At 45.6% G+C, this 25,169-nt stretch overlaps 1 protein-coding gene and 1 long non-coding RNA gene across 12 annotated transcripts; one reads left to right on the top strand and one right to left on the bottom strand.

The window, feature by feature from the left end:
• Positions 1-1,104: 1,104 nt before the first annotated feature.
• GJA5 (gap junction protein alpha 5) lies at positions 1,105-21,944 on the bottom strand. Of its 5 annotated transcripts, none has more exons than XM_046924774.1 (3): positions 20,157-20,449; positions 16,191-16,224; positions 1,105-3,999 (listed from the first exon to the last, which is right to left on the bottom strand). In XM_046924774.1, the coding sequence occupies exon 3, from the start codon at positions 3,944-3,946 to the stop codon at positions 2,837-2,839; it is 1,110 nt and encodes a 369-aa protein (XP_046780730.1). In that variant the 5' UTR covers positions 3,947-3,999; positions 16,191-16,224; positions 20,157-20,449; the 3' UTR covers positions 1,105-2,836. The 5 variants fall into 5 exon arrangements, with proteins under 5 accessions (XP_046780730.1, XP_046780682.1, XP_015151437.1 ...); XM_046924726.1 differs by having other exon boundaries at positions 14,433-16,224; XM_015295951.3 differs by lacking the exons at positions 16,191-16,224; positions 20,157-20,449 and adding an exon at positions 21,880-21,944.
• Positions 3,998-24,599, top strand: LOC107055079. Of its 7 annotated transcripts, none has more exons than XR_006933907.1 (6): positions 3,998-4,423; positions 5,618-5,707; positions 6,188-6,366; positions 11,840-12,026; positions 12,123-19,801; positions 19,939-24,599. It is a non-coding gene; the product is annotated as an uncharacterized LOC107055079 (long non-coding RNA). The 7 variants fall into 7 exon arrangements; XR_005846854.2 differs by lacking the exon at positions 19,939-24,599 and having other exon boundaries at positions 12,123-18,818; positions 19,586-19,823; XR_005846865.2 differs by lacking the exon at positions 19,939-24,599 and having other exon boundaries at positions 12,123-18,527; positions 19,586-19,823.
• The last annotated feature ends 570 nt before the right edge of the window (positions 24,600-25,169 follow it).

Genomic DNA, 25,169 nt, shown 5'->3' on the forward strand with positions numbered 1-25,169 from the left:
GACACTACCTCTCTAAGTGCCTGCAACACAGAGCTTTTCAAGTTTGGACCACCACTTGTCAGCAATATCACTTAACAGCCAAATTATCCGAGGGAAGTGATCTGTGAATATGCTTTCAATGTGCTCCTGGCTTACTCACTGCATATCTCTTCTGCCAAGGTGGCACCTTAAGGGACGGGCACACTCAAGTCTGTACATATGTCAGTAAAAATTTGTACCAGGACTAATACTTTCTCTTTGCTGCACTGTGGGGCAGTGGATGCCCACGAGACATCCTCATATCTGTGCTGAAATTCCCCAAACCAAGACTCCTTTGATTCTTGCAGATTCTAACAGCTAAAGGTCCTTGCTCCAGTGTCCTCGTCAAATTCCAGTTTCATTCTCTATGCCTCCTTTCAGGCTCCTTGTTGGAGAGCAGTACCTTACTAGTCTCCAGCTTCCCAGCATGAAGAATCCCTGGGGATGGGAGATTGTGTGGAGAGAGGAAGGAAGGGCACTTCCTTTGGGTGTACAGAGAGATTCAAGGTCAGAGGAAGGGAGCCTGTGAAAGCCAGAAAGTGGGAACATGGGATGAAGTTCAGATTGGGTATAGGAAGGGGAGGCATGGGCGGGGAGATTGGCTGGAAAACTACATCTTATGAGAGCTGAGTAGTGATGGGAACTCTTTGCAGTTATTGTTAGCCATGGATTCTCTCTGTCTCTTAGTACCTTGCATCTTAAAAAGCCTTTCAAGGCCGTGGACAAGAAATCAGGTGCTCAGGGGATCCTCTTCCTGCTGGACTGGCCTTAGATAGGAAATGGTCTCTGTGTGTAAAAGTGTGCTTGATAGAGGGTGGAACCATACAGGACAGCTGCTCTCCAGACAGCTCTTTCTGTTCTTTCTTGGCAGTGCAGGGGAGCTGGAGGGTTTTGTGCTAGCTAGTCAATCAATCATTTCCCAATGTTTATTATTTATCCCCCTGGCCAAGCTGTCCCCTCGTCCCTGCCACTCTGAGCAATGGGAATTTGTGTGATCTCTGAGCAGCAGAGGCTGGCAGGCAGCCTGATAGATGCTAGCAGCTCATTCTCCAGCCATGTGAAAGGCAGAACACCAACAAGAAGAGATGGAGTTAGAACTTTATTAGGAGAAGCCTAGGCGCAATTGACTAAAATCACATGTTAAGAAGAACACACAAGTCTTTTCAAGATTAAAAAATACATGTTTATAAGACACCATACCAACAACAAAAAAAATGGTTTTGCCCTTTCTGTGTGTGGGTATGTATGCACATATACAAGGAACTGTACCAAAGCTAACTATGCAGGAGCAAGGTTCACAAACCTGTAGCAGCTCCTGGGAGAGGGGATGGCTCAGTCCCCTGACAATCTGGTCCCAGGCCATTCGCTCACACAGTCCAACACTGGGAAGCTGTAGCCCGTGTCTGAAAGGGCAGTGCAGGGTAAACAACGGGCAGCAGTGGGGCTTTGGTTGGTCTCAGTATGTCAGCTCTGCAGTGAGAAAACATGTCCAGGGTGAAAGCTGCCTGCAGACCTCACCCACCAGGTTCACTGTGCAGTGCTGGGCTCCAGCAGCTGCTCTGGGAGGTTACAGTGGTGAAAAAAGGTGGTCTGCGTGTGGTTTCTTGTTCTGTGTACACTAGCAGTAAAGATGAAGACGACCTGTTTGCAGAACAGAGATTTGCTGAGAGGACAAATATTGCTGCTTGCAGTGGCTGGCAGGCTTGAGAGAGCAGCCAGGATCTCAGTGATGTGCAGGACCTGGACAGTGATGTGCAGGACTCTTGCTCCTTGCAAAAGATGCTGAAGTATTTTGGTAGGGTGGTAGCAAGTAAACACAGGCTGTACCTGTTCTGCATGTAAACAGAGGATGTTTCCCTCCCAAGTTGGCAGCTGGTAGCACCCTTTCAGCAGCATTCAGGTTGCTTGAAAGATGAGCTTAAAAGGGGGAAAAGTCACTTTGTTTCCATGTGATAATTCCTCCCTTTTTAGTAGTTGTATATGTGTTCTCACAGGACAATCTCTATTTCTGTTAGCGGGTGTCTTGCTTATAATTGATGACATAAGTATGTTGGGAACATTTCCTGTCTTCATCAACCAGTCATCTGAGCGATATCCCAGGGCCATGGGGCCAGCTGCTCCGCTGACTTAGGAATGAGGAAGGGATTCCAAAGTTAGACACAAGGCAGCTGTGCTTGGGGGACCATGGGCATCCGTGTTCACGGGGAAGAGTTTTATGCACAGTGTCAAAAATTCAAGTAAGATTTATTGTATAAGTAAACTGGATTAAAATATCTGGGCTTAAGTGGAGAAGGGGAGGGGGCTAGAAAGAGAAAGAGCACAGAAAAAGAGGAAGTCTTTCTGAAAGTGTGTTTCTGATCCCTGCAGGTGAGAGAAGCTTCAGCTCAGTATAACTGCCCACCTGTTTTAGCACATGTTGAACAGACATCAAAGAAGACACATGAGGGTTGAGGTCCAGTCAGTCTGCTGAACAGAGAGTCGCAGTGACGGCTACCTCACATCTGAGGCATCCAGGCAGCATCAGGAGTGTTCCAGCCTGTGTCTAAGGTTGGTGAGTCCCCAGGCCCCTTGAGTCCCACGGGCTGAGAACTTCACATCTAGAGATGGGTGCCTCTTTTCAACCTCCAGGTATGTATTGTCCAGGGTCTGCCCCTGCTGTAAGCTGTGAGAAGTGCTGTCTGAATTACAAGAGTGATGTTCACTGAAAAGGAACAGGAGGACGCTGAAATGGAGAGAGGACTGTGGCAAGAGTCTGCAGTCCACTTTGCAGAAGTTTTACTAAGCGCTGGGACCACTCCTCCTCTTTCCTGGAGACAGATCACACCGACAAATCGTCTGACCTCGCCTTGCTGCTGGCCCGGCTGGCCTTGCTGAAGCGGCGTTTCTCATTGAAGTAGCTCTCAGGGAGGGCGGGTGCCGCACATTCACTGGCCACCTCTGGGCTTTCCATGTAGCTGGACTTCATGAAGGGCCCTTCCCCGGCAGCATCCTCCTGGCTGTGGACCCTCTCAGTGGCAAAGTTGGCTGTGTTCTGCTGCGAGGCCATCTTGTTGCTGAAGGGGCTGATGAACTTCCCATTGGGACTTGCCAAACACTGATTAAAATCTGGTGGGGGAGTGTACATCTGGGCCCTTTCTACCTGTGGGGCGGACTCCAGCCTTCGAGGAGCTGTGCTAGGGCTGGGCTTGTAAGCACGGGAGCACCTCTCTTTGGCTTTCTTCCAGCCCAGGTGGTATAACTCAGCCAGGCTGAGGAACAGGGAGAGCACAGCCACAGCAAGCATGAAGATGATGAACACGTTCTTCTCTGTGGGACGGGAAACGTAGCAGTTGACAGGGTGGGGGCAAGGTGCCCGCTGGCAGATATACAGGGTCTCCAGGAAGATCCCATACAAGATGTATTGCCCCACAATGAAGGCGATTTCCATGGCAGTGCGAATCAAAATACTGTAGACATAGGTGTTTAGCAGACTGCCTCTGAGTATAATTTTGCCTCCTGATTCGTCCCAGCAAGACAACTCAGTCTTCTCTGCCACGGGGCACTTCTGCTGATAGTACGTGTCACCACTGTTTTTCATCTCCTGGGCCTCTCTTTCTGCCTCCTTCATCTTTCTCTTCTCCTCCATGCGCACCGTATGCATTGCGTGGCCCATATACACCAGGGATGGAGTGGAGACAAAGATGATCTGAAGGACCCAAAAGCGGACGTGGGAAATGGGGAAGGCCTTGTCGTAGCAGACGTTTTCACAGCCAGGCTGCTGGGTGTCACACATGAAATCGGACTGCTCATCCCCCCAAGAGGACTCAGCTGCTGTACCAAGCACCAGCATCCGGAAGATGAACAGCACAGTCAACCAGACCTTCCCCACCACTGTGGAGTGCTTGTGGACCTCCTCAAGGAACTCTCCCAGGAAACTCCAATCTCCCATTTCTGCTCACCAGGAGTGTGTAGAAGTCCTGAAGGCAGAATTGGAGACGGCCTCTGTGGGAGGAAATAGAAGAGAGTGATTCTAAGGTCAGGAAATGTCCAGCAAGGGATGCGTGGAGTGAATTGATTTATCTTGTATCAAGTGAAATGTTTTTATTTGACCTGATGTGATAAACAGTGTGTTCATGTTTGCTGAAGACTTTGTTTCACATCCGCTGAAGACAATGTGTGTTGGCTTTTTTTTTTTTTTTTAATTCAGTTACTGAAACAGAAAGGGACTTTCTTAGCACAATCCATCTGTGATCTGTAAATGAGCTACTAAAATTTTGAGGGTGAGCCAGATTTTTTTCTTGCTTCAGAAAGTCCTTTCACCACAGTCTGCATACTGTGTCCCCCGTGGATTGTGTAGTTAAAGCAGTATTCATCCGTCTGCAAACAGCACTCTGGAGAATCCCTAAATGGATTGATCCTCTGGGAGGTAAGACTGGAGCATACAGCTTGGTCTCAGCACTGGTTGGGCTCATTCATATGTCACCTTTGCATAATATCTGCACTGACACTTGGAATGTGACGGCCTCGCAGATCTGGGCTTCGTTTCTGAGCTCGATGTCACTACTGACAGAAATGCATGGAAAGCCTTCCTGTTGCCCACCTGCCTTTTGCCCATAGGTTTTGCTTTGGTTTGGCAATACGACTAGTTCTGACTGTTTCATTACAAGTTTGAACTGGTTTGGCATGTGTAGGGACTTTGGAGACCTGTGCCAATGTTGTAAACCTAACCTGCAGCCACACTGCCGTACCTGCCTGAGAGGGATCTGCTGCCCAGTCAAAATGGCGAACTTTGTGTCTTCCTCTTAAGCTCTGAGACAATGTTCACTATTCAAGTTATATAGACAAAGAACAAAAGCCTCCCTTTAATGCTTCCCATGGACCAGCAGCTCTGGGGGACTAGAGGGACTTGCTGAGAGAAGGAAAGGTTAGTTGCGCTGGTAGTATGACTGCAAGGTCAGGATGTAGGAGAGCCTACTTCAGTTTTGTTTCTGACTCTGGCAGATTGTTTCTGTCCAAGTCACTTAACCCCCTGGATAAAAAGAGAATGGTAGGTTTAATCTGTCTTTTGTGGGGCTCTTGTGTAATAATTTGGTCCAGTTAGGCCGACCAAACGTACCTTCCCAGAGCACAGAGAAGCTCTTCATTGTGCATGGTTTAGGGGCGAGGCTCTAAACAGTGGGCAGAATTACCTTGAAGATAATACTCTCCCACAGCTCCTCTTTTTGAAAATAAGAGGAACTTATTTATGTTTTTAATTAAATAAAAAATACTTTTTAATAAATATATGCAAACTTAATAATCGTGGTAATGAAATACTAAAAGCACTAGGCAAGGTAAGTCTCAAAGTTACAGGGACCAGAAGTGTTAACGCTCCTTTGTTTTCCCTTTTCTCATATTTGAGAACCAGTTATTTTTGCCATGCAAAGACTGTGGAGAGTAGACGCTGTTAAGTGCTGAAAATTTACTGCAGTAATATTGTGTAGATTTCCTGTGAGCAAAAGCTGGAGAGGACAGAGATATGATTGCTGGGAGAATGATACCCCTCCTCCAGCTATGTAACTGGTATAATTTAATGTAGCAGTGCACACCATGATTTACACCATTACTTGTCTGCGCACAGCGTCAGTCTGCAAAGATGGATGGGACAAAGATCGAAAGCTGAATCCTTAAGCTGCTGGTGCTACTGAGGGCTGCCCTGAGGATTTCCCAGGTAAGGAGATGGGAGGGGATCTCCTGCTGCCCCTCCGTCTGTTGGAAGCTGTGTGAGGAGGGAGAAAGAAGGGACGTACAGGGAAGCCAAGGACGGGCTGTGGCTCTTTGCTGGCAGACATGCTGCAGTCATGTGAATGTAGATCCTGGAGGCTTCTGGGGTATGCTGAAGCTGTGTCATCTGCTGCCAGTCAAGAACCAGAGGAGCAGCAACACAGAAAATCATTGTATCTTGCTAACTCTCCCCTATTGGCACTGGTAAACTCAAAAATCGGTGGGCCTGTCTTCTGAAATGTCTTTGCACCAAATGACTTTGGTATAGTTACTGCATTCTGGGGAAATTATTGTATGGCTTTGTTCTACAAGCCCCAGGGAATTCAATACAGACAGATAAATCAGGGATGAGAGATATTTACAGAGAGTTGCATTGAATCCAGGATTTTTTTTTTTGTTTCTTTTTTTCTTTTTTTTTCTTTTGCAGATTAATGACAAGGCATCCCCTACTGAAGGCTTCTACACCTAGACATTGGCAGATACTAAAATCAATGTGTGCAGAACATGAACTCGGCAAACATGAGAGCAAGAGGAATCCAGAGATTAAAAATGGCACTGGGCGTGTGAGTGACAGTCAACTGTTTGCACAGTATCTTTCAAAAGGAGGTAAATCTAAATGACCCAATGTTGGCAGCTATGAGGCTTGGACGGGGTAGTAGGGCCATTCCTTCTGTCCTTCCCTTCTGCCTGCTCCTCTGCACAGACCGCTTGGTGGAGGGGCTGCCCAAAGAGCAGAATGCCTCCTGTTGTTCCTGCTGCAGCCCCAGAGAGCCAGGGGGCTCCTGCAAGTGGATAGGTGGACACGAGAGAAAGAGTGTTGGATACCAAGAGAAAATGGTTCCTTGCTCGTGCAGTGCTTTTGGCTTAGCTGTTTTTAGGTATTAGTGAGCTATTCTTGTGATGCCAGTCAAAGGACCTCTGACAACAACAGATGAAAGCATCTAGTTCTGTGCTGCCAGCAAGCAAAGAATTATTGTCACCTCCTGACAGCTTTTCCAGGCTATGCAGGACAGCCTCTGACCTAGCCTTTCTCCGCAGGGCTTTACTATTCTTGGGAATTTTCCATATAGTTCCCTTTCCTCATTCCCAGACTGTTATCCCCACATGCTTCGACCTCTCAGCGTGTGAGCATCTGTAGATTTTATATTCCTACTTTGGACTTAATTGGACAAATCACATCTCTCTCCAGTGTGACTCAGCAAAAAATACCTTTGGGTATCTTTGTGAGGCCTCAGCACCTGATAGCAGAGGCTGCCTTGACAGCAGTCATGCATATTCATGCAGTGTCTTGGGCTGTGCCACCGTGCATTCGTGCACTTGGCTGGCAGCTTTCTGCTGGATCAACAAAGGAGTTGTGCGCAGCCAGGAGATCTTGGCAGCACAAAACGTGTATGTGACAAAGACCAGCATAGCCCAGCATAAACCCAGCGATGTGGCTGTCTTGCCTTAATCATCACCTGGAACGCAATTAAAGCTGGGAAAAAAAAAAACAAGTATCGAAACTGCAGACCAAGCATGGCACCCACCCAGCTCCGAGCCTTGTGACTGCTGAATTCCAAGATAAAAATACCCCAGCAGGACGGCACCTGCTAGTGTGCCAGGCTGGCTCACCACCAAAGTACGGCTCTCCACTATCCTTTCCTTGTGCTACCTTCCTCCGTGAGAGGAGGTGTTCACAGCTCTTGGAGCAGTTTTGCCTCTCCTGTTCCTGATGGCACGTGCTGTGAATGGCAGGCAGGCATTTTGCATCTCTGCTTCTTGCTCTGGCAAGTGAGCTGGGCTGGGCAGACTGAACAGGGCTGTGGAGAACCACTGGGAAAGATGCACCAAAGAGGCAAGAAGGCTATTCCTGCCCAGTTTTCTTCTTTATGAAAGTCTGATTCCCCAGGAGTTGTTAGGAATCCACTGTTTTCCCCCCTTTAGAATACAGGAGAGACTATCAGCAGTGATATAAATAGCTGGGCTCAACACTTCACACTAACTTTTCCCACAAGGAAGGTGACAGGAGGTTGACATCTCTGCGGGCTGTTTCTAAAATAAAGTGGAGAGCCTGATTCTCCCTCTCTCAGCCCACTTCTTTCCCTTGGCAAGTCCCATGCAGGCTCAGAGAGGCTGTAGAGAAGGGCTCCTTTGTGTGAGGGAGGTGTGATTCCCGTAAAGGGGAGAAAGTAATGGATTCATAGTCAATGCATTTTGCTCAAGGCCATGCAGCAGGTCCCCCACTCTGAGCTACTGAAAGCCTCAGTTCTGTTTAGTGGAGCATCCCTGCCAGCTGCGGCAAGGCCAGTGCCTAGGAGTTGCTTGTGGCCTGCCTTCCTCCAGCTGTGCCACCTCCTATCAGGTCCAGGCAATCTGTGGCACAGCAGATAGCTACTGCAGAGGCACGCGGCAGAGGTCTTTTCCCTTGCATTAATAACTGTCAGGTTGCAGCCAGACCTCAGAGCTCCCAGCACTGTAAATTTGGCTCTTCACACCTGTAGACGCTTAGAAAGAGGCTTCCAGCTCTGCACTGCCAGGTAGTTAACCCAGATTTGCTTAACAGCTGTACATTTCACTTAGCAATCTTCAGCCCCCCGTTAGCAGTAATACAGTCTCTCAGCATACCACTTAGGTGCAGAAGTGCTCAAACTGCTTGTTCAGTGTCACTGTGTCACTGGAAGCATGGGGACAGGGGCTGTGGCTTGCAAACCTATGGCCTTTTTTTCTGTATAGCACTGCTCCTTGGACTGATAGTGACACAGCACTGCTTCTATAGCACTAGGACACGTGCTTCCACAGACCACAGCCACAGGGCAAGTTGATGCCCTTCTTGCTTGTGTCTCAAGACAATACTTTCTTGAACGCTAGGTTGTCTGGGGCCTTGGGCAGCCTGGTCTAGTGGATGGCAACTCTGCCCACAGCAGGGGGGTTGGAGCTGGATGATCTTTGAAGTCCCTCCCAACCCAAGCCATTTTATCATTCTATGATCTGAAATAAATTCCTGTCATGCTACTCTTCTGTAGCAGGGTTGGCTGGCAGAACCAGAGCTGTGGTTTTCCAAGAGGTGATTGTCTTGTTATTGCAGCAGAGCCCACAGCCCTGGGTCAGTGTCTCAAAGGAAGCTGACTTTTCAGTGTACAAATACAGTGCTCCTTTGTTGTCAGGACCTGGTCAGGGAGCCTTCTAGGGGCGCATGACTTACAGCATTAAAGGATGAATAAATTTAGAAATGCTCTCTCCAGTGTGAGAGCGATGCTTTGAATTCCAGAGGCTTTTTAGAGCCTTGGGACATAAATCAATGCAATAGGATGTAAATCAATGCAGAGCTGAAGCCCACCTCAGTATGTATGTTTTTGTTCAGTTAGCTGGCATTGGCTCTTTCATATGTATATGCAAGAGATGAGCAGTGACACATAAGGTATTGTGTGTCAAATCTTACCAAAATTTCTTCTCAGAAAGAGTGGTGATGCAGTGGCACAGGCTGCCCAGGGAAGTGGTGGAGTCACCATCCTTGGGGGTGTTCCAGATATACGTAGATGTGGCACTTGGGGACACTGTTAGTAGACGTAGTGGTGGTGGGTTGGTGGTCTGACTAGATGACCTTAGTGGTCGTTTCCAACCTTTCTGATTCTATGATTCTATGAAACACCATTTCAATGGCTTCATATGTGTGTACGTGTGTTTATGACAAATTTCTGCCTGAAATAGGCCACTTCTTTAGCCAAAGTGGTTTCTCTGATCTGTGCATGGATCTGAACTAATAGGTTCACGTTCCTTTCTGCTTACAGAAATGAAAGGAAGTCTGACGTATTTGCTTGAGTTCCTTTCTAGTGCCTTGGGTTCTGAGTCCTGTCCTAAATAAGCAGCACAGACAGTGACTTTGACTCCTGAGCTTGTATCTCACAGGAGAGGCAGAGCTCTGTGTTAACACCTCTGTCCCAGCAGACTGCCATCCCTTGCTTCTCATCTCTGCTCATCCTGAGTTCGCTGCAGATTCTGGAGGGGTCGTGCTGATACCTACACAATTGCCCAGCTTGCAGTTGCAGACAGCTCATTATTCTTAATGAGGTGTGCCTTCCCCCTCCTCTACAAATGTGGAAAATCTCAGAGTTCACAAAAAAAGAGAGCGGGTGAGGAGATAAGGGAGCCGAATGACCTGTCACCTCCTGACGCACATGGGCACACAGGGAGCTCACTCAACACCTCCAAGTGCGTACAACAGGGACGTGTCACACACACAGATGATGGTATTAGGTGGAATATTTTCATCTGAAGTGATGGTGGAAACTGCAGACTCGCCGTTTGCTGAACTGTTACTGCTTGTCTATACAGGATATCTAATGTTTTTGGTTTTGTTTTCTTTTTCTTGTCTGTAGTCAAACTGTGCTCATATGTAACCTAGGCATTAGAGCCAAGCTTTGCTTGATGCAGACACAGGAAACTAAAATCAGAGAAGACCTTGAACTCATCTGGGTCCAGCTGAGGAATGAATTTGTCCCTCTGTGTTTGAAAGCCTGCTTGAAATAGTTACGTGGTGGTGGCATCCAGGCTTATACTTAGCATGCAGGGAGCACCCTCTCATTCTCTTGGGATTCTCTCTGTGCCTTGCAAATGTCGGCCCTTAGCCAAACAAATGTAATAGAACTGGACTTGGGATAAGCTAAATAAAGGCACAGATATGCTTTTTTTCTAGGGGAAAAATCAATTCTCTCTCTGATGTAAACGCTACAAACAGGCTGATGGATATTATTCCTTATTCCTCAACCAATATGTTGAAGAGCATCCATTTTGGAATTACAGAGCTCGGTGCTCTTGACAGTTTATTTATCTCTGTAGGGAGAAGCTAACCTAGATGTATCTGCAACTGATACTAAATCCGGCAGTGCTGTGTACCAGAGGGGGAACAGCCAAACAAGGCAGAGGGAGCTCTGGAAAGCAGAAACATGTTGGCAAATGTGGCGATTGCCATAGTAAAGCAGTTCCTGAGCTCTGCTGACAGAAACTGTTTATGTGCATTGCGTTGTCAGTGGGGGAGGCTGGTGTAAGGAGACGTGGAGGTGATGGTAAACATCGCACTGGACCTGATATAGTGATAGAAAAACCAGTCCACGTGGGCTTAGGCTGTTTCACAGACTGCACGAGACGCAACTCAGAGCAGTGTTGAAGTAAAACAGACTGTAGAGTTAATGGGAAAAGGAAGAGCTCATGTTCAGACTTAGCGCATCCCTTCTTCTCCCCTCTCCCTACCCCTTCCCTCCTCTGGACCCTTGCCTCAGCTGTTTGGCTCTTTTGATTACTTAACTCTCTGTGGCACTCAGGTTGCCAGCGCTTTCAGCTTTAGAATAGGGAATTTTTCAGCAGCTGTCTACTGCCCACTTAGTATTACCTCGTCAAATTACATTTCTTCTTTCTGTCCGAAGAACCATAGGATTCTCTTCACACCCCAGCCTCATTGCTGTAGTTTTGCCTCCAAGTATTTCGTTTCTCATTCAGACCAGAGTATGGCTGTAGCTTGTGAGTGGGTTATTTTATATACTCAGCATACGTGCATATATCTACATATATATATACCCCTTTAACAACAGCTAATATTAAATTTTCAAAACCAAGCAGCAGAGAGTTATCAAGTATTTACTTTTCTAAGTAATCTTAATTCAATCTCTTTGTGCCTGTGCCTCATTGCTATGAGCCTTTAACCACATCCTCACATTGTCACCTCATTCTTTGTACAGGATGCCTGCCTCATTCTGTGCCAGCCTGGCTGGGCCTTTCTTGCACAGCAGCTATTCAATATTTTGTTTTCTCCTTATTGTTCAGTGGGTGGCCTGTGCCTCATTTACTGTACGTTATTCAAATCCGATTCAAAAGACAGAATTATTCGTTTCCTCATGGGTGTTCCTACAGCTTTCATCCGAATCAGTACCTGATTGCTTCACAGTTATTTCTTTACTTATTTTCATTACTACTTGGAGGTACGGAGATGGTATTATATCAACTTTACAGCAGTCAGAGATTAAGATAAAAAATGTTCATTACTTTCAGAAGCTGGTTGGAGATGTTGCTAATCTGTGTTGTTTTTTTTTTCCCTCCACGTTCTCAGACCTATATAATGTATGTTCAACACGGAGCTGTCTTTGGTTAACAGCGGAGCAGGAGCATTTATCAGTTCCACCCGTTAGACCACATCTAAAATTCAGGCATCTAAAAGGCACCACTGCGGGAACGTTTGTGAACAAACCCGGACTGAGTGATTTTCCTCATCATGGCATAGGACACTGGAGTAAATAGTAAGAATAAAACCCAGTCTTCTTGGATAGCTTTATGGGATTTTAAACTGGAGGCAGTTTTTCTCCCATGCCACTGTTCTCTCCCTTTTTCACCAGACCTTGGGGCTCTGGAGCACCCTGGCTGGACTGCTGCTTTTGTGGTCACTCTGTGCCCCGACAAAGGCATCTGTTGGCTTTTCCACTTCTAAGGTAGAAGAGCTTCGTATGGAAATTCTCAACCATTCTCAAGATATGTCCATCATGACAAAGGTAATGAAGAGAGAAGGAAACGTAAGTGTAAAACTCTTAGTTCTTACGTTGAAAAAACCACTGACCCCTCTTGGAAATACACTGGAGAGACTTAAGAGGCATGCATCTCTGTGTTCATTTTGTGCTGCATGGCATGAATGTTTCTTTGTTTCAGGAAAGAGCTGGCCTGTTAGCGCACTGCTCAGAGAGATCTCTCTGTTGCTTATCAATAGCCATAATATTGATTTATTTTTCTCTTTATGAATTCTTAGCTTGAAGATTGAAGTTTCTCTGGTGCCTCCTGGGAGCTATTTCTAATTTTAAGACTCTGTCCTTGTGCTTCACACAGAAGCACCCGAGGTGTGGAGCAGTCTCTGAAATCTGCTCCCTAATGACCTGGAATAGAGCTGAATTACTCATTCCTTCAATGCTTTGAGATAAGTCAGAAAACAAGGACAAACGTGCAGAGTGAGTGAAATCTGTCTGAAGGTCAGAAAGAGAAGAGAGGCCGGGTAGGAAGTTCTGTATCTTCTGGCAAGATTTAAATTTTTCATGTGGAAGTCCAAAATACTAAAGAATTGTGATAATATATTCTGTTGAGTGGAAAAACAAAAACAAATCCCACATACTTACAGCAGTAGGAATACTTAACATAGTTCCCAAGCAACCAGATTCTGATGAGTATTTTAAACCCTGAACCCTCAGGAATTCTCCTAAACTATTGTTTCGTTCTCAAGGAAAGAGGGAAGAAAGTCAGAAAGATTCTGTTTTCTTTTCAGAGTAGATTTCTAAAAGACTAGTTGATGCAGAAATGTTTGGCTTCTAGCACAAATACAGCAAGGATGGGAGAATTCTGAATAACAGTTTAACCCACTCCTAGCTGCACACAAATATGCAGACATATCCCACGTGTGAAGTTCTTTAGCCTTAAGGAGAGGATCATATAAGCAGCAGGGAAAACTTTTCACATATACTCCTTCACTGAGATTTTAGCATGGAGGTAGACTGCAACAATTAAGGCTGATTTAGCCTGTTAGGTTTTTTTTTTGTGTGTGTGTCTAAAGTTTATCCAGGGATGCCATTTACATCATCCTCTGATGGGTCTGCGTGGTAGTTCTGGGACAGAGATATTGCCTCAGTTAATTCGAGCTGTTAAAACCAGAATGGCACAAAACTCATTCATTAGATGCTACAAATGATGAGTAGAATGACCCCGTGGGAAATGAAAGGGGTTACTGAAGATACTGTGCTGGATCAGAGGTGGCAATTACCAGATAACTTTTGCATTCAGTCATTGCTTCTTTCCAGGTGGAACTGTAAGAGTACCGTATTTTCAAGCTAGGCTATTTGAAACACGTAAGTGATGTTAAATTATAGAAGTGTAATAGGATAATTATTCAAAATGCAAGGGGAAAAAAAGTTTGGAAGGCAAATAAAAAGAGGAATCTGCTAGTGGGGGTGTTTGTCCACTGGATCTGTGTGCCTCTGTGCTGAGGCTGCTCAGAGCAGTGTTGGGATGGAGAAGAAAAGCATTCCACCCGCAGTGCGTGCTGTTCATATGACTGCAGGACGCGAGCGAGGCACTTTCCTACACTTGATGTGCATTCCCAGAATCCATGTCACAAACGGGCCAGGACAGAATATTCTCAAGGAAAAGAAGCTGGCAACATTTCAAACTATTCTGTGTGCTCTGGAATATAGGCAGCTCAAGCAGACACTTGATAAAGCGCTTATGCCCTGGTAACTTCTCACAGGTAAGAGTTCCCTTCATCACGCTCCCTAGAGCAGCCTGACAGTGTGCTGAAACAGGATCTAGGAGAAAGTTTGCAGTTTGCACGTTACAATGTTTGAGGGTACTTGAAGCTTTTTATCCTGCCTTCCTGCACACTGAAATCTGTTGGGATCCACGTTCACTGCAAGGAGGCTCCTCTGTCAGTTCTGTCAGTGCCCATGGCAAAAGCAGTGTAGTTTTCTAAATGCTCCAAGCCCACCTTGTTACTAGGGAATGTTTTGGAGAGAAATGGAAAGAAAATGCAGAATTCTGAAGTTATTTTTGAATGTCCTTCTTTTCTGCCTCACCAAGTCCATCTCTCCCCTCTTGCTATTTAACCCTGGAGTCTAACAGCCATATCTCCCTATTGATGCTTCTGCAGTTATTTCCCCCTCATGGTTACTTACCCGATTTCCAGTGTCTTTTCTTCTGCCTCCTTTCCTTGCTTTAGCTCTTTTCCTTCCTGTAATTGAGTTGAATCCTTCGTTCTTCTCAGTTGCTTGGTTTTATTCCTTTGGTATGGTCCTCTCTCTCTCTTCCCCTCTTTTTCTCCACCCCCTTTCCATGTCACTTTCTGTCTTCCCCACCGCCCCTCTGCCTTTCCCCTTCTTTCTTCACCTACTTTTCTTGTCTCTCCCACAACCTCCAACTTAATCTTTCTATTTTCAAACCTAGTTTCCTCTTGTTTTTCCTTTTAAAGACCATGGGTTTTATTCCTCCCTCTCCATTCTCAGCCTCTCCCTCTGCCACCCTCCCTATACTGACAGGATGCAGTCACTGCTGCCTTCTCCCTGTCCCTTCCAGTTGCCGCTGCCGCTGCTTGTTACACCTCCTCCCCCAGATAACACGCCATGGTCTAAGTCTTCCTTAGACGAAAAGAGAAGGGGTTGCCCCACAGCTACCCCAGCCAGAACCTGAAGATGTTCTTCTGCACAGGACGTCAATGAAGGATATATATATATATATATTTTACTCATTCAGGATTAAGCAAAGCAGAATTTGTGAGGAGTGAGGTCCTAACCTCTCCAAGGAAGGAGCTGGAGCATAGCTACTGCCTTGTCCCATAGGGCACTTAGTGCTTCCCAGGGAGGTGTCCCAGGTGCCCTTACAGATGCGTAGAGAGCAACCTGCCTGTCAGGTGAGGTGGTTTTTGGCAACCTCCCACGTTCCTATATACACACACACTCTGAAGCATGAGCATTTGGGCTTTTCTTATAAATGCTTTTGGCATACTGAAGTCTTGCATTTTACGTACATGTCAGATTGAGCTTCTGAATCCTGTACATTGGGCCAAGAGATGAGGGTGAATTGGAAATACCTTTTGGCTTTGATAAAGGCTGGTCTGAAAGAATCAGTGTCAGGAGCGTGTGATTTGCTTAGAAGACTGTTTTGCTACGCACGAGCTTTGGCTGGTGTTCCTCTAGCAGTCCTTCCCGGACTAGGTATCTCCCATCCAGAACATAACTCCCCAGTTGTGTCTGTACAGCAGCTAGTGTAGATCATGAAGCAAAGGTAGCCCTGAGACTAAACCACAGGACTAATAGCTCTTCTAATCTAGTCATTGTTCTCCTGCAAATTTAGTGCCCCTTAATTTAAAAGATTGGAGGCCAGGCTATGCAGGGATAGAGCTGTGCAGAAGCTACTCTGGATTCATGCCCTGCGTGGGCGCTCTCACCCTGAAGCTAAGAATGCACCTCCTTTTCAGGAGGGCAAATCTCCCTCCTGCTAAATCCTCACTGATGACTACTGCAGGACGTGCAGTACGCTAACATAACAGTTCAGTGAACTGATATCGAGAAACCAATAATTGTTTGCCACTGCATTTCTAACTTTATTGAAGGGTCTCCTATGACTTCAAAGAAAATAGGAATATTTCTGGAGTTGAGTTTCTCTCTCCTGCATAGCAGTATTATACCTGTGATTATCCCATTGATTTTATGCCACTGAAACTGTCGAGCATTTCATCACAGAGATATCCAAAACAGGTGTTAGTAATACAGCTCTAGCTTGTAGACGGCTTTGGGCTTGTCAGGTATTTCTCACATGCAGTTCCTATGAGCAAGCTGTCTGAAATGCAACATATGCTCCCTTCCTTGCTGAACCTTTGTTGTACGCTCAGGATAGTCAGATCTGATTGTTCTTCATCATTCCTTTGTATTTCTTACCCGAGCATTGTTCCAGTGTAGCATGCTGTTTCCCCTAAAATCAAAGAGATCTGCTGTAGTTCTATTGATGAATACAGGAAGAAGGTTTCTATCAAATACACACATTGTGCATGAGGTGACTGTTATGAGCTTTTTTTTCTTTTTCTTTTTTTGGTGATGATGGGATCTGTTTGAATTTTGATGCACAGAACAGAAATGGGTGAAGGCCACGTGGGATGCAAAAGACAGGAGAGTGGAGATGCTGTATGGATGCCTCTGCCAGACCCTCAGTGTGCCCTTCCTCCTCTACTGCCACCTCTTTTGAGGAAAACAAAGGCAGCTTTTCCAGCTCCATTGGTAAGCTGGGAAGAAGGATTTTCCTCCCTTCCCCAGGCAACTGCTATGCAAAACTTCTATGGCTTGAATGAGGAGATCAAGTGGAAGAGAATATTCCCCTAGATAGTGGGAATGAGATGAACAGCTGACAGTTGCTGTGTGCAGCTTGCAAATCGCAGCAGTTTGTAGTGCTGTAGAACTACTAGAACACTTTGAAGAAAAGAACACTTTGCAGGAAAGGAGAAATACAGGAGGTAAGGGAAAAATAGAACAACATACACACTGTATCTACCTAGACTTCAGTGAGGCACAAGATATGGTGTCCCAGAAAAAAAACAACGAATTAATGCAAAAGATTCAGCTGAAGAAGGCAGGGATTATTAGAGAAATCCTCAAGTGAGTAAGAGACTGATGGGATTGAGACACCGGTTCCCTAACAAGCTGAAGGGAAGTTAGCTGTGAGGCTGATCAAAGATTGTACTTAGGACTGATCTTTCTAAATGCTTGTGTTAATTGCTTTGGCACCAAAAGTAGAAATGCTACTGAAATCTGCTGATGTAGGAAAGCTGGGAGGTATTGTCGGGGAAGAGGTGGATTCCCGCACCAGGAGAACTGAAGGTTCTTTCTGACTGGAATGACTGAGGTGCGGTTTAAATGGGAAAACACAAAGTCACACACAGTAAGACCTTGCTGCTGGGAGCGTGAGGAAAATTAGCGTCTGGAAGTTCCTAGCTGGCACGACAGAGAAGGGGAAAGTCCTGGGCGAAGGTCACCGGGGGAGGAACCAGCGATGGGATGTGCAGGTGAAAATGGCAGGTATGCTCCCAGGACACAGCAGTATTTTCACTTGCAGCAGCTAAGATTAATGTTGTCCAAGAGGATGTGAGACCCTCACCAGAGCAGTGTGTGCAGTGCTCGCCCGTGTTCAAGAAAGATGTTCAGCTTGGAACAGGTGCAAAGAAAGGCATCAGGGTGATCAGAGGAATGGAAAGTGTCTCTCAGCCGACAGTGTGTTTACTCATCAGTCACAGAAGTGACTACAAATAAATATTCCAACTGATTTGAAAATAGATGAGATACAAGTACAAGCTTTCCTACATTCATTATTTCGCACTGAACTTCACGTTACTGCAGCTACCTGAAGTAATTAAAACACAGCATGACGTGCCTGCAGGGTGAATACTACAAGGGAGCAAAGGTTAAGAGAGGAGAGATTTGCTGCCTATAAATACTTCTCAGAGTTGGGGGTTGGGCGAGTAAGTGCTAGGGAGAGTGAAGAGCTACATACACTAAAGGACAATGTGGCATAAGAATAAATAGATATAAATTGGCCATGAATGAATTTAGGTTGGAAATCAGAAGGTTTCTAAGCAACAGGGCAGAGAAGGAGGTGCTGGAACAGCATTCTAGTAACAGAAGTGAGGGCGGAAACCTAATGAGATTTAGGATAGAGCTTAGTAAGTTTAGAAAAGGCCATTTGTTTTGTACTCGCCTGTTACTCAAAGGGATTGAAGCTGATAAGCCAAGAGGTCCCTTTTTCATTCTATTTCCCGCACTTCCCTTATTGCCTTATCAGAACTGCTCCTTTTCACGCAGAAGCCGGGTAAATCCTGCACAGAGTTTCAACGTGATGAGTTTTTCAGCATTGATGCCATGGTTATTTAATGGAGTATTCACTCTGCGTCAGGGATTTAAACAAACAACGAGAGCAAGCCGACACAATGCACGGAGAAGGTCTGCAAACATGCAGTAATATAGATGAGAGCTCAGATAGGGAAGAGCTTCTTCACATAAAGCAGATGCTCTTGCAGCATCTGGCTTTGCTGGAAGGCTGTTTCAAATGTGGGTAAGTGTTCTCCTGAGATTTGAGAACTTCAAGAGATTGCCTGAAAGTAAAATATCTTGTTCTGTCCTGCTGTTACAGAGGGGTTTGTGCCTGGGGAATATATCAGATTTACTGCCCTGGGAAATTTCGGACACCTCTCTGTCACCGCCAATGGCTGAGACAGAAAATTCTTGTAGGTATGTTATCTCCCATGCCTGGCCAGCATTGCAGTTACTCTGTTTCTTTATATTGTCGCATGCTGGGCAGACACAGCTAGGTACCTTCACTCAAATGCCTGTGGATGCTGCCTTCCTGGCGAAGCTGTTTATCGAAAATCCCCTGGCATGGGTATGATTGAAAGAGAAGAAGAGGGAAAGAAGTTCTCAGTTATAGATTAGACCTCCGGAGACAGCTTGGAGGCATCTTCCAGCAAAAGGCAAATTCCCAAAGACAGGCCTGGCCCAAGGGAGCAGGAGCAGCATGCAATGGTAGGTCCCCAAATGATGGGCTAGTTTTATGGTCGCTATTCCCCTCTTAGTAAAAAAAATCCCCATTTATCTCACCGTATGTGGACATTTTCCCATCGATTTCTTTCCAGCCTGTATTGGGTTTGAGTGGCAATCTTTTTGTAGTGAAGAGGCTGCAGAGGTGGCCTCTATGAGCAGAGCCCAGTGCTGCCCCACATCAGAGCAAAGCAGCTCCAGCTGCTCCAACAGAGAGGCACTGCTGCCAGAGCTATCTGTGAGCAACGCTGGGTGTGCTCTGGGAGAGGAGTTAAGGAAGGGAAAATCTGCTGTGCAACAGCAGCTGAGAGTGAGGGGTGAGAGATGTGAGAAGAACAGCCCTGCAGGCACCCAGGTCAGTGCAGGAGGAGGGCAGGAGGCGCTCCAGGCACACAGCAGCAGTTCCCTGGAGCCCAGGGGAGGTCTGTGGTGGAGCAGGAGGTCTGGAAAAGCATGGGTGGTGACCATGAAGGAACAGCAGAGATGAAGGACTATGAACTGACTGCAGCCCCTGTTCCCCTATACTGCTCAGGGAGAGGAGGTAGAAAAGGGTGAATGGGGTTGAAGTGTGATTTTAGTTTGCTGTTATCTTCTCACAACTCTAGTTTATTATTAATAAGCAATAAATTAGATTAATCTCCGTACACTGGGTCTGTTTTGTCCATGATGGTAACTAGTGTGAGCAGTCTCCCTGTCCTTATCTCAACTCGTGAGCTCTTTTTCATTGTGTTTTCTTCCCTTTGTCTTTTGAGGAATGAGGAAGGAGAGAGGAGTTTGGTGGCGTTGAGCTGCCCATCAGCATGAAACCACCACACAGCTCAGAGTACCAGAAGAAGAAAAGAGGAAACAAGAAACAACAAGGTGTGAAATATCACTGTGTGCCAGCATCACCTGCCAATAAAGTTTTCAGCAGGAAAAACTGGAAGAGGACTTCATCTCCCTGAGAAGAAATGACCATCTACCCCAAAGTAAATGCTTAGTTGCCCTCTCTGTGTTGCTGGAAATCAAATGCTGCGTCCACCTCCCAAGTCCACAGCATCTCCCAGTAGTTGAGAAGTGCTTTGCAAATAATAATGCAATAATAAACACTCTCCTTGCTCTACAGCTGGAGGAACCAAACCGTGGAGATCCTAAGAGATTTGTCCAAGGGATGAACAAGCCATTTTCAAGCAAGAAATCCTCATCCACCCAGCCACCAGACATTCACTTTGTCCTGTAAATTTCCACCTAGATGAACTACTGCTTCACACAAATACAGTATGCATACATATGTACATAAATATGTTTCACAAAGTGAGAAGAAAAGAAAGAGCAGACAGTTACCTCTTTTTGCAGAGCCTGCACAGGTGGAGGGAGGAGCGGGTGGCTGACTGAAGTGTTTGCTTCAGCACAGCCCCTCTGTCTCACTGCACCCCACCTCTCCGTCCCCGTTCGGCTCCCAGAAGAGATTCGTGTCTGAGGGAGGGCGCGTTGGGCAGGTGAGCACACCCCAGTCAGCTCCCTGGAACTCAGCCTCCTGCTGTGGTCTGACACGGGCTCACTGGCCAGAGATTCCCTCCAGCCTGAAGGACCAATGCTGGAGGAGACTGGCTCCCGAGCTGTTCCTGACATGCACTGGCAGCTGTCTGCCTGCCATTCTTTTAAAGAGTCTTCGTGGATCAGGATAAAAATGTGATCTTACGCAGGCGGCATTGTAAGCACAACTTGGCTCAAGTTCAGCTCTTCCTCTGGCTCCCAGCTACTCTATTTTTAATGAAGGAATTTGAGGCTATCAGAAAGGAAGTCAAATTGTTTTAGGAAAACAATAGAAAAGCAACTTAAAGTTTATTAGCTTCCTGCCCAGGGCCTGGGACCAACTTGTCAAACTTATTAGAGTGATGGCAGAGCTATTTATTTAAAAGGGCCAGAGACAAGACTCACAATTTCATTCCTGTTTAGGCCTTGGTGAAAACAAAGGAAAGCCATAAAATAATATCTGAAGGGAGCAGATGGCTAACTGGTGAGCGGTGCGAGCAGAGCTAGTCTCTGAGCCATTCATGGTGTTGACCAGTGCAATGGCTTTAGTTGGATTTTGTTATCGGGTGAGTGCCCAGCCTGCATTCACATTTCAGCCCCATCACCCCAAATTCCTTGTTGTGGTCCAAGTTGCAAATCGAAATCTCCCACCTAAGGTTGTTAGTGTGGCAGGAAAAGGTCTTCAGTTAGAGCTACTGGAAGGCGCAAAACAATACAGAAGGTCTGTAAAAGAGCCAGGAATAGAACCCAGGTGTCTTTGATCCTGTTGGACTTGCTGAGCCCCCCAACTATAAAAATATTTATATCCTTCAGAAGCAGCTGCAGTCTGCTTCTCTGTTTAGCTGCCCCAAAGTAGCAGTGACATTAAGTCATTGAACACATGCAGGCATGCGGCTATGGAGAAGAATAGGCAACCAAACTATTAGACTCACAAGCCAAAAATGTCCATGCTGTCTCACTCTTTTTAAGGAGTTTCATTATTGGTAAAGAAACGAGAAGAGAATAGAACGAATTACTGAGAAGCACTTACAAGCTCTTCTTAATGAAAAACCATACCCCTTTTTCAGGGGGCTCTCTGCTAATTGAGATTTTAGCCTGCTTCCCAGGGTCATATAGGAAGAACTCACCTTTCCTTTCAGTGGTGCAGCAGTAGTCTCTAGAAAGTCACACGCTGAGAGGCACTGAGCACACAGAGCTGTGCATGAAAGCTTTGAACAACTCAGTAACTGCTTTTCAGATGAAAGGAAGAAGATCCCACCTCAAAAATTCTCTTCCTACTCCTCCTCATTAGCTTAAATGAAAGCGGGAATGCACAACTACGGTGATCTCCGAGGCCTGGGGCAATAGTGCATCTTGCATTGGCAAGTGATAGAAAGTTTGGTTTATGTTTTCTTTTAATTTAGCCAGGTTAGATGCTTATTAAACTACTGCTTATTAAACTACTACTACTATTTAAGATAAACTGCATCTTAAACTTAATCATTTTAATGTAAATACAACTGCCTTGCATTTGCATTCAATTTATACTTACCTTGCTTGTAAGGTATTCTTACAGCTTTCAGAAAGTTTCTCTAATTACTGTCCCTTAGAGATACTTCCTTGGTAAACAAAGCAGCCAAGAAAAGCTTAGAAAGTGCCGTATCCTAATTTATTGCAGACCGTAGACGTTTACTTATTTTTCAGTACATTCTTGAGTTGCATTGACTTCAGCGAGACTTAATAGTCTTAATAGCGGAAGTCGACCGCCCTGCAACGCTAACCAGGACAGTTTTGCTGGGGGAATTCTGAGCAGAAAGCAGCTAGCCAATATACTTCTCAGCTGCCTCTGTTGTAAGGGATGCCACATGTAAATCATGTGATGACAAAGGGAAATATTTCATTTGCACTTACTTAGAATCTGTGTCATCTGAACTGGCATCGTATAATTCATACTTTGTTCTAATAATCAGGAACCCCATCTGTATGCTGTGAGAATCTTTATGTCACTCACTCACGCTGTTGGACTCAGTAAACCCTGAGGCTGGGATCCTGCAGAGGGCTTGATCATGTAAGTGGTATAGTTGCATCTTGTGGCCATTCATGTGCGTAAAAGTCCTTCTGTGCACAAATGTAATTGAGTGGACAATGCTGTAGATTGTAGAAGCTCCTCTTTTTTACTATCAAGAGTCATTCTGGTTTCCCAGAAGCTTCTGGGATGATAAAGGTTGCCAGCCAGCTGGACATGTGGACGTTGAGGAACATTTCACATTGGTCAGCTGCACATGCTGCCATGTGGGGCCAGTGCCAGCAGCTAGTTCCTGGGCTGTGCTCTCTCATAGAGGGGTTAGATAGCTGTGGTACTGCCCCATGTCCCAGATGTAAAGCCTGAGCTTAGAAAAAGGCTGCTTAAGTGACACTACCAGTGTAGAAAGAATCGCAGACATGTGTCTTGTTATAAAGAAACCTAGCTTTGTAGTGTGTTAGAAGGAACTTGGTCTGTGCCAGACATTGCTGGGGGCCAGAGAAATCAGGACTCGAGCTATCCCTGGAAGTCAACTTCAAAGGAAGAAGCAGTAAAAGGATATGAGGGAAAAGAGACGTGCTTGAATGGGGGTCCGGGTGAAGCTGAATGGTAGACAGTCTGAGTTATGGAAGAAATCTCAGATGGTGCTTACAGCTCCCAGCTAGCTTGTTCTCTTCTGTGATGGTATGAAAGCATTTCAAGACATGATCTCTTGTGTAAAGTTAAAAGCTTAATTAGTGCATAAATTTCTGACTGATAGTTCTCACTAATTCTATGATGTGTGTTGGCTGGATTCTGAAGCCTTCTGTGAACAATGAAAATTAGAGCAAATGGAGGAGGCAGGAGTACACTGCTGGCCCAAGGAGAATAGAGAGGTGCATTTTACATTAGAAGACCAAATATTCATGTGCTATATGCACACACATGTATACACACACGGAATGAAAGTATATTTCAAAAGAAATATACTTGGCAAGAGCTCACAAAGGAGCCCAATTCCCAGCAATGCCGTGATGTCTAATGAACTTCTGTTTCCAGAATATGCCGTGAGATCAACTAGAGCCATGCAAGGGATTCAGGCCACTCTGGTGCTCATGCAGCACCTTCAGTGTGGCTGCATAAAGGCAAATAATCACAGACATGCATTCAGCACCTATGCGTTAAGATGGTGTCCTGAGTAGTTTCTAGAGGAAAGCTTGGAAGATATTTGTATTGAGTTTTGTATTCTGGGAGGGTGAAGGATTTGGTCAATTGAAGTCTCCTTAATTGTACTTCTGGACACCTGGTTTTCCTGGTAAAATGCACAGCCCAGCTGCCCAGGAGAGGTGACAGTCGGCAGAGGAAGCAGGTGTGCATGTTAGTCACCGACAGCCACAAAGGCGAGGAAGTGGCTGCCATCCATGCTGGAACTTCAGGGCTCTACAGGTGGCCATGGCAGCACCCATATGTGAAGCTGTGAGGGCTGGCTTGGTGCTAGGGAATCTTCTGAGCACTGAAGTACTGCTGATGGTCTCAAGTAGGGCATTCTCCACTTAGATAATTTCACTGAAATTCTCTCGCCTTACTCTTCATGAGCAACCTGATGATGCAGCCTGCTGTAATCCTCACTACTGACTGACGTCTATAAATCCAGGCACTGCTTTCTCACCGGAGTTTTGCATGCTGTATGTTCTTGCTTTTATTGCTGGTGGAAGTTAAGATGAAGAGCGACCAAGGGGCACATAGCAGAAAACCATACACAAAATTGCTAGCCTGAATTGAGATGTTTCTTTCGTGGGTTTCACCTCTCTGATTTTGTGAGCTGCTGGTGCATAAATCTGGAGGTAACACTTGACAAGTAGGTGTTGTCAGCCAGGAGTGTGGTATATTGCTGTTGTTTATTATTTTTCATAAAATCGTGGAAAAGCAAGGGATATTTAAACTTGACTGAAACAAGTGGAGGTGGCTATAAGTGAATTGTTTTTGAGTGAAATCTTGCAGTTTCACAGGGTAGAATCATAGAATCACCACGGTTGGAAATGACCACCAAGATCACCTAGTCCATCCCTACTAAACCATGTCCCTTCGTATCATATCTAAACGTTTCTTGAACATGTTTGGTACATTTGGTACTCAAAATACAGATTTCATAAGAAAACACAGATTTATTTTTCTTAAAAAAAAATAAAAAAGCAAAACAAAATGGAGACGTGATAAAAATTGCGATAAAAACTACTGTAGTCATGAGTAAAGCTCTTCCTGGTCAGGGATGATTTCTGTGGCTTTCTTTGCCTGTGAGGAAATGAGATGCCTAAGCAATGCATACTGGTATGATTAGATGGCTTTTGCATGTGATTCCCATGTGGATGGCATGACGCTTTCTGTAATTATCCTATGCCTACCCAAAAGAGAAAAAGTAAATTGGCTCTTTCAGATCAAAAGGAAACCAAGTCTAGTTTTTGACAATGCTCTCAGTATTTAGGAGTGTTGTCACCAAAGTGGGGGCACCGCAGCATGTGCCCACTGAAAGAGCATTTCAGCGTGGCAGTGACTAAACCATGCAATATTGCTCACATGAAACAGTAGGAAAATGGGAAGCCTTGAGGTTGTCTGCTGTTCCCACACTCTTCCCACACATTCCTCTCAGGCTAACTTTGTGAAGAAACAAGTCTCCATCTCAGGGAGAGAGTAAGTAACAATTTAACGCAGCAGGGAAGAAAGAGATTTTGCGATGTGCTGTATGAAATGATGCAGTATCACTCCACTGACATCTGGTAAAACACTCTTAAGTAGCCTCATCTTCTCGAGTCAGCATTTCTAACATCAATAATTGTATTGGG

The sequence above is a fragment of the Gallus gallus genome, chromosome 1 (genome assembly GCF_016699485.2).
Source record: "Gallus gallus isolate bGalGal1 chromosome 1, bGalGal1.mat.broiler.GRCg7b, whole genome shotgun sequence".
NCBI lineage: Eukaryota > Metazoa > Chordata > Aves > Galliformes > Phasianidae > Gallus > Gallus gallus.

Bases quoted from the DNA above. Each gene is read 5' to 3' on its own strand.
- GJA5 (XM_015295951.3), bottom strand. From the start codon at position 3,946: ATGGGAGATTGGAGTTTCCTGGGAGAGTTCCTTGAGGAGGTCCACAAG.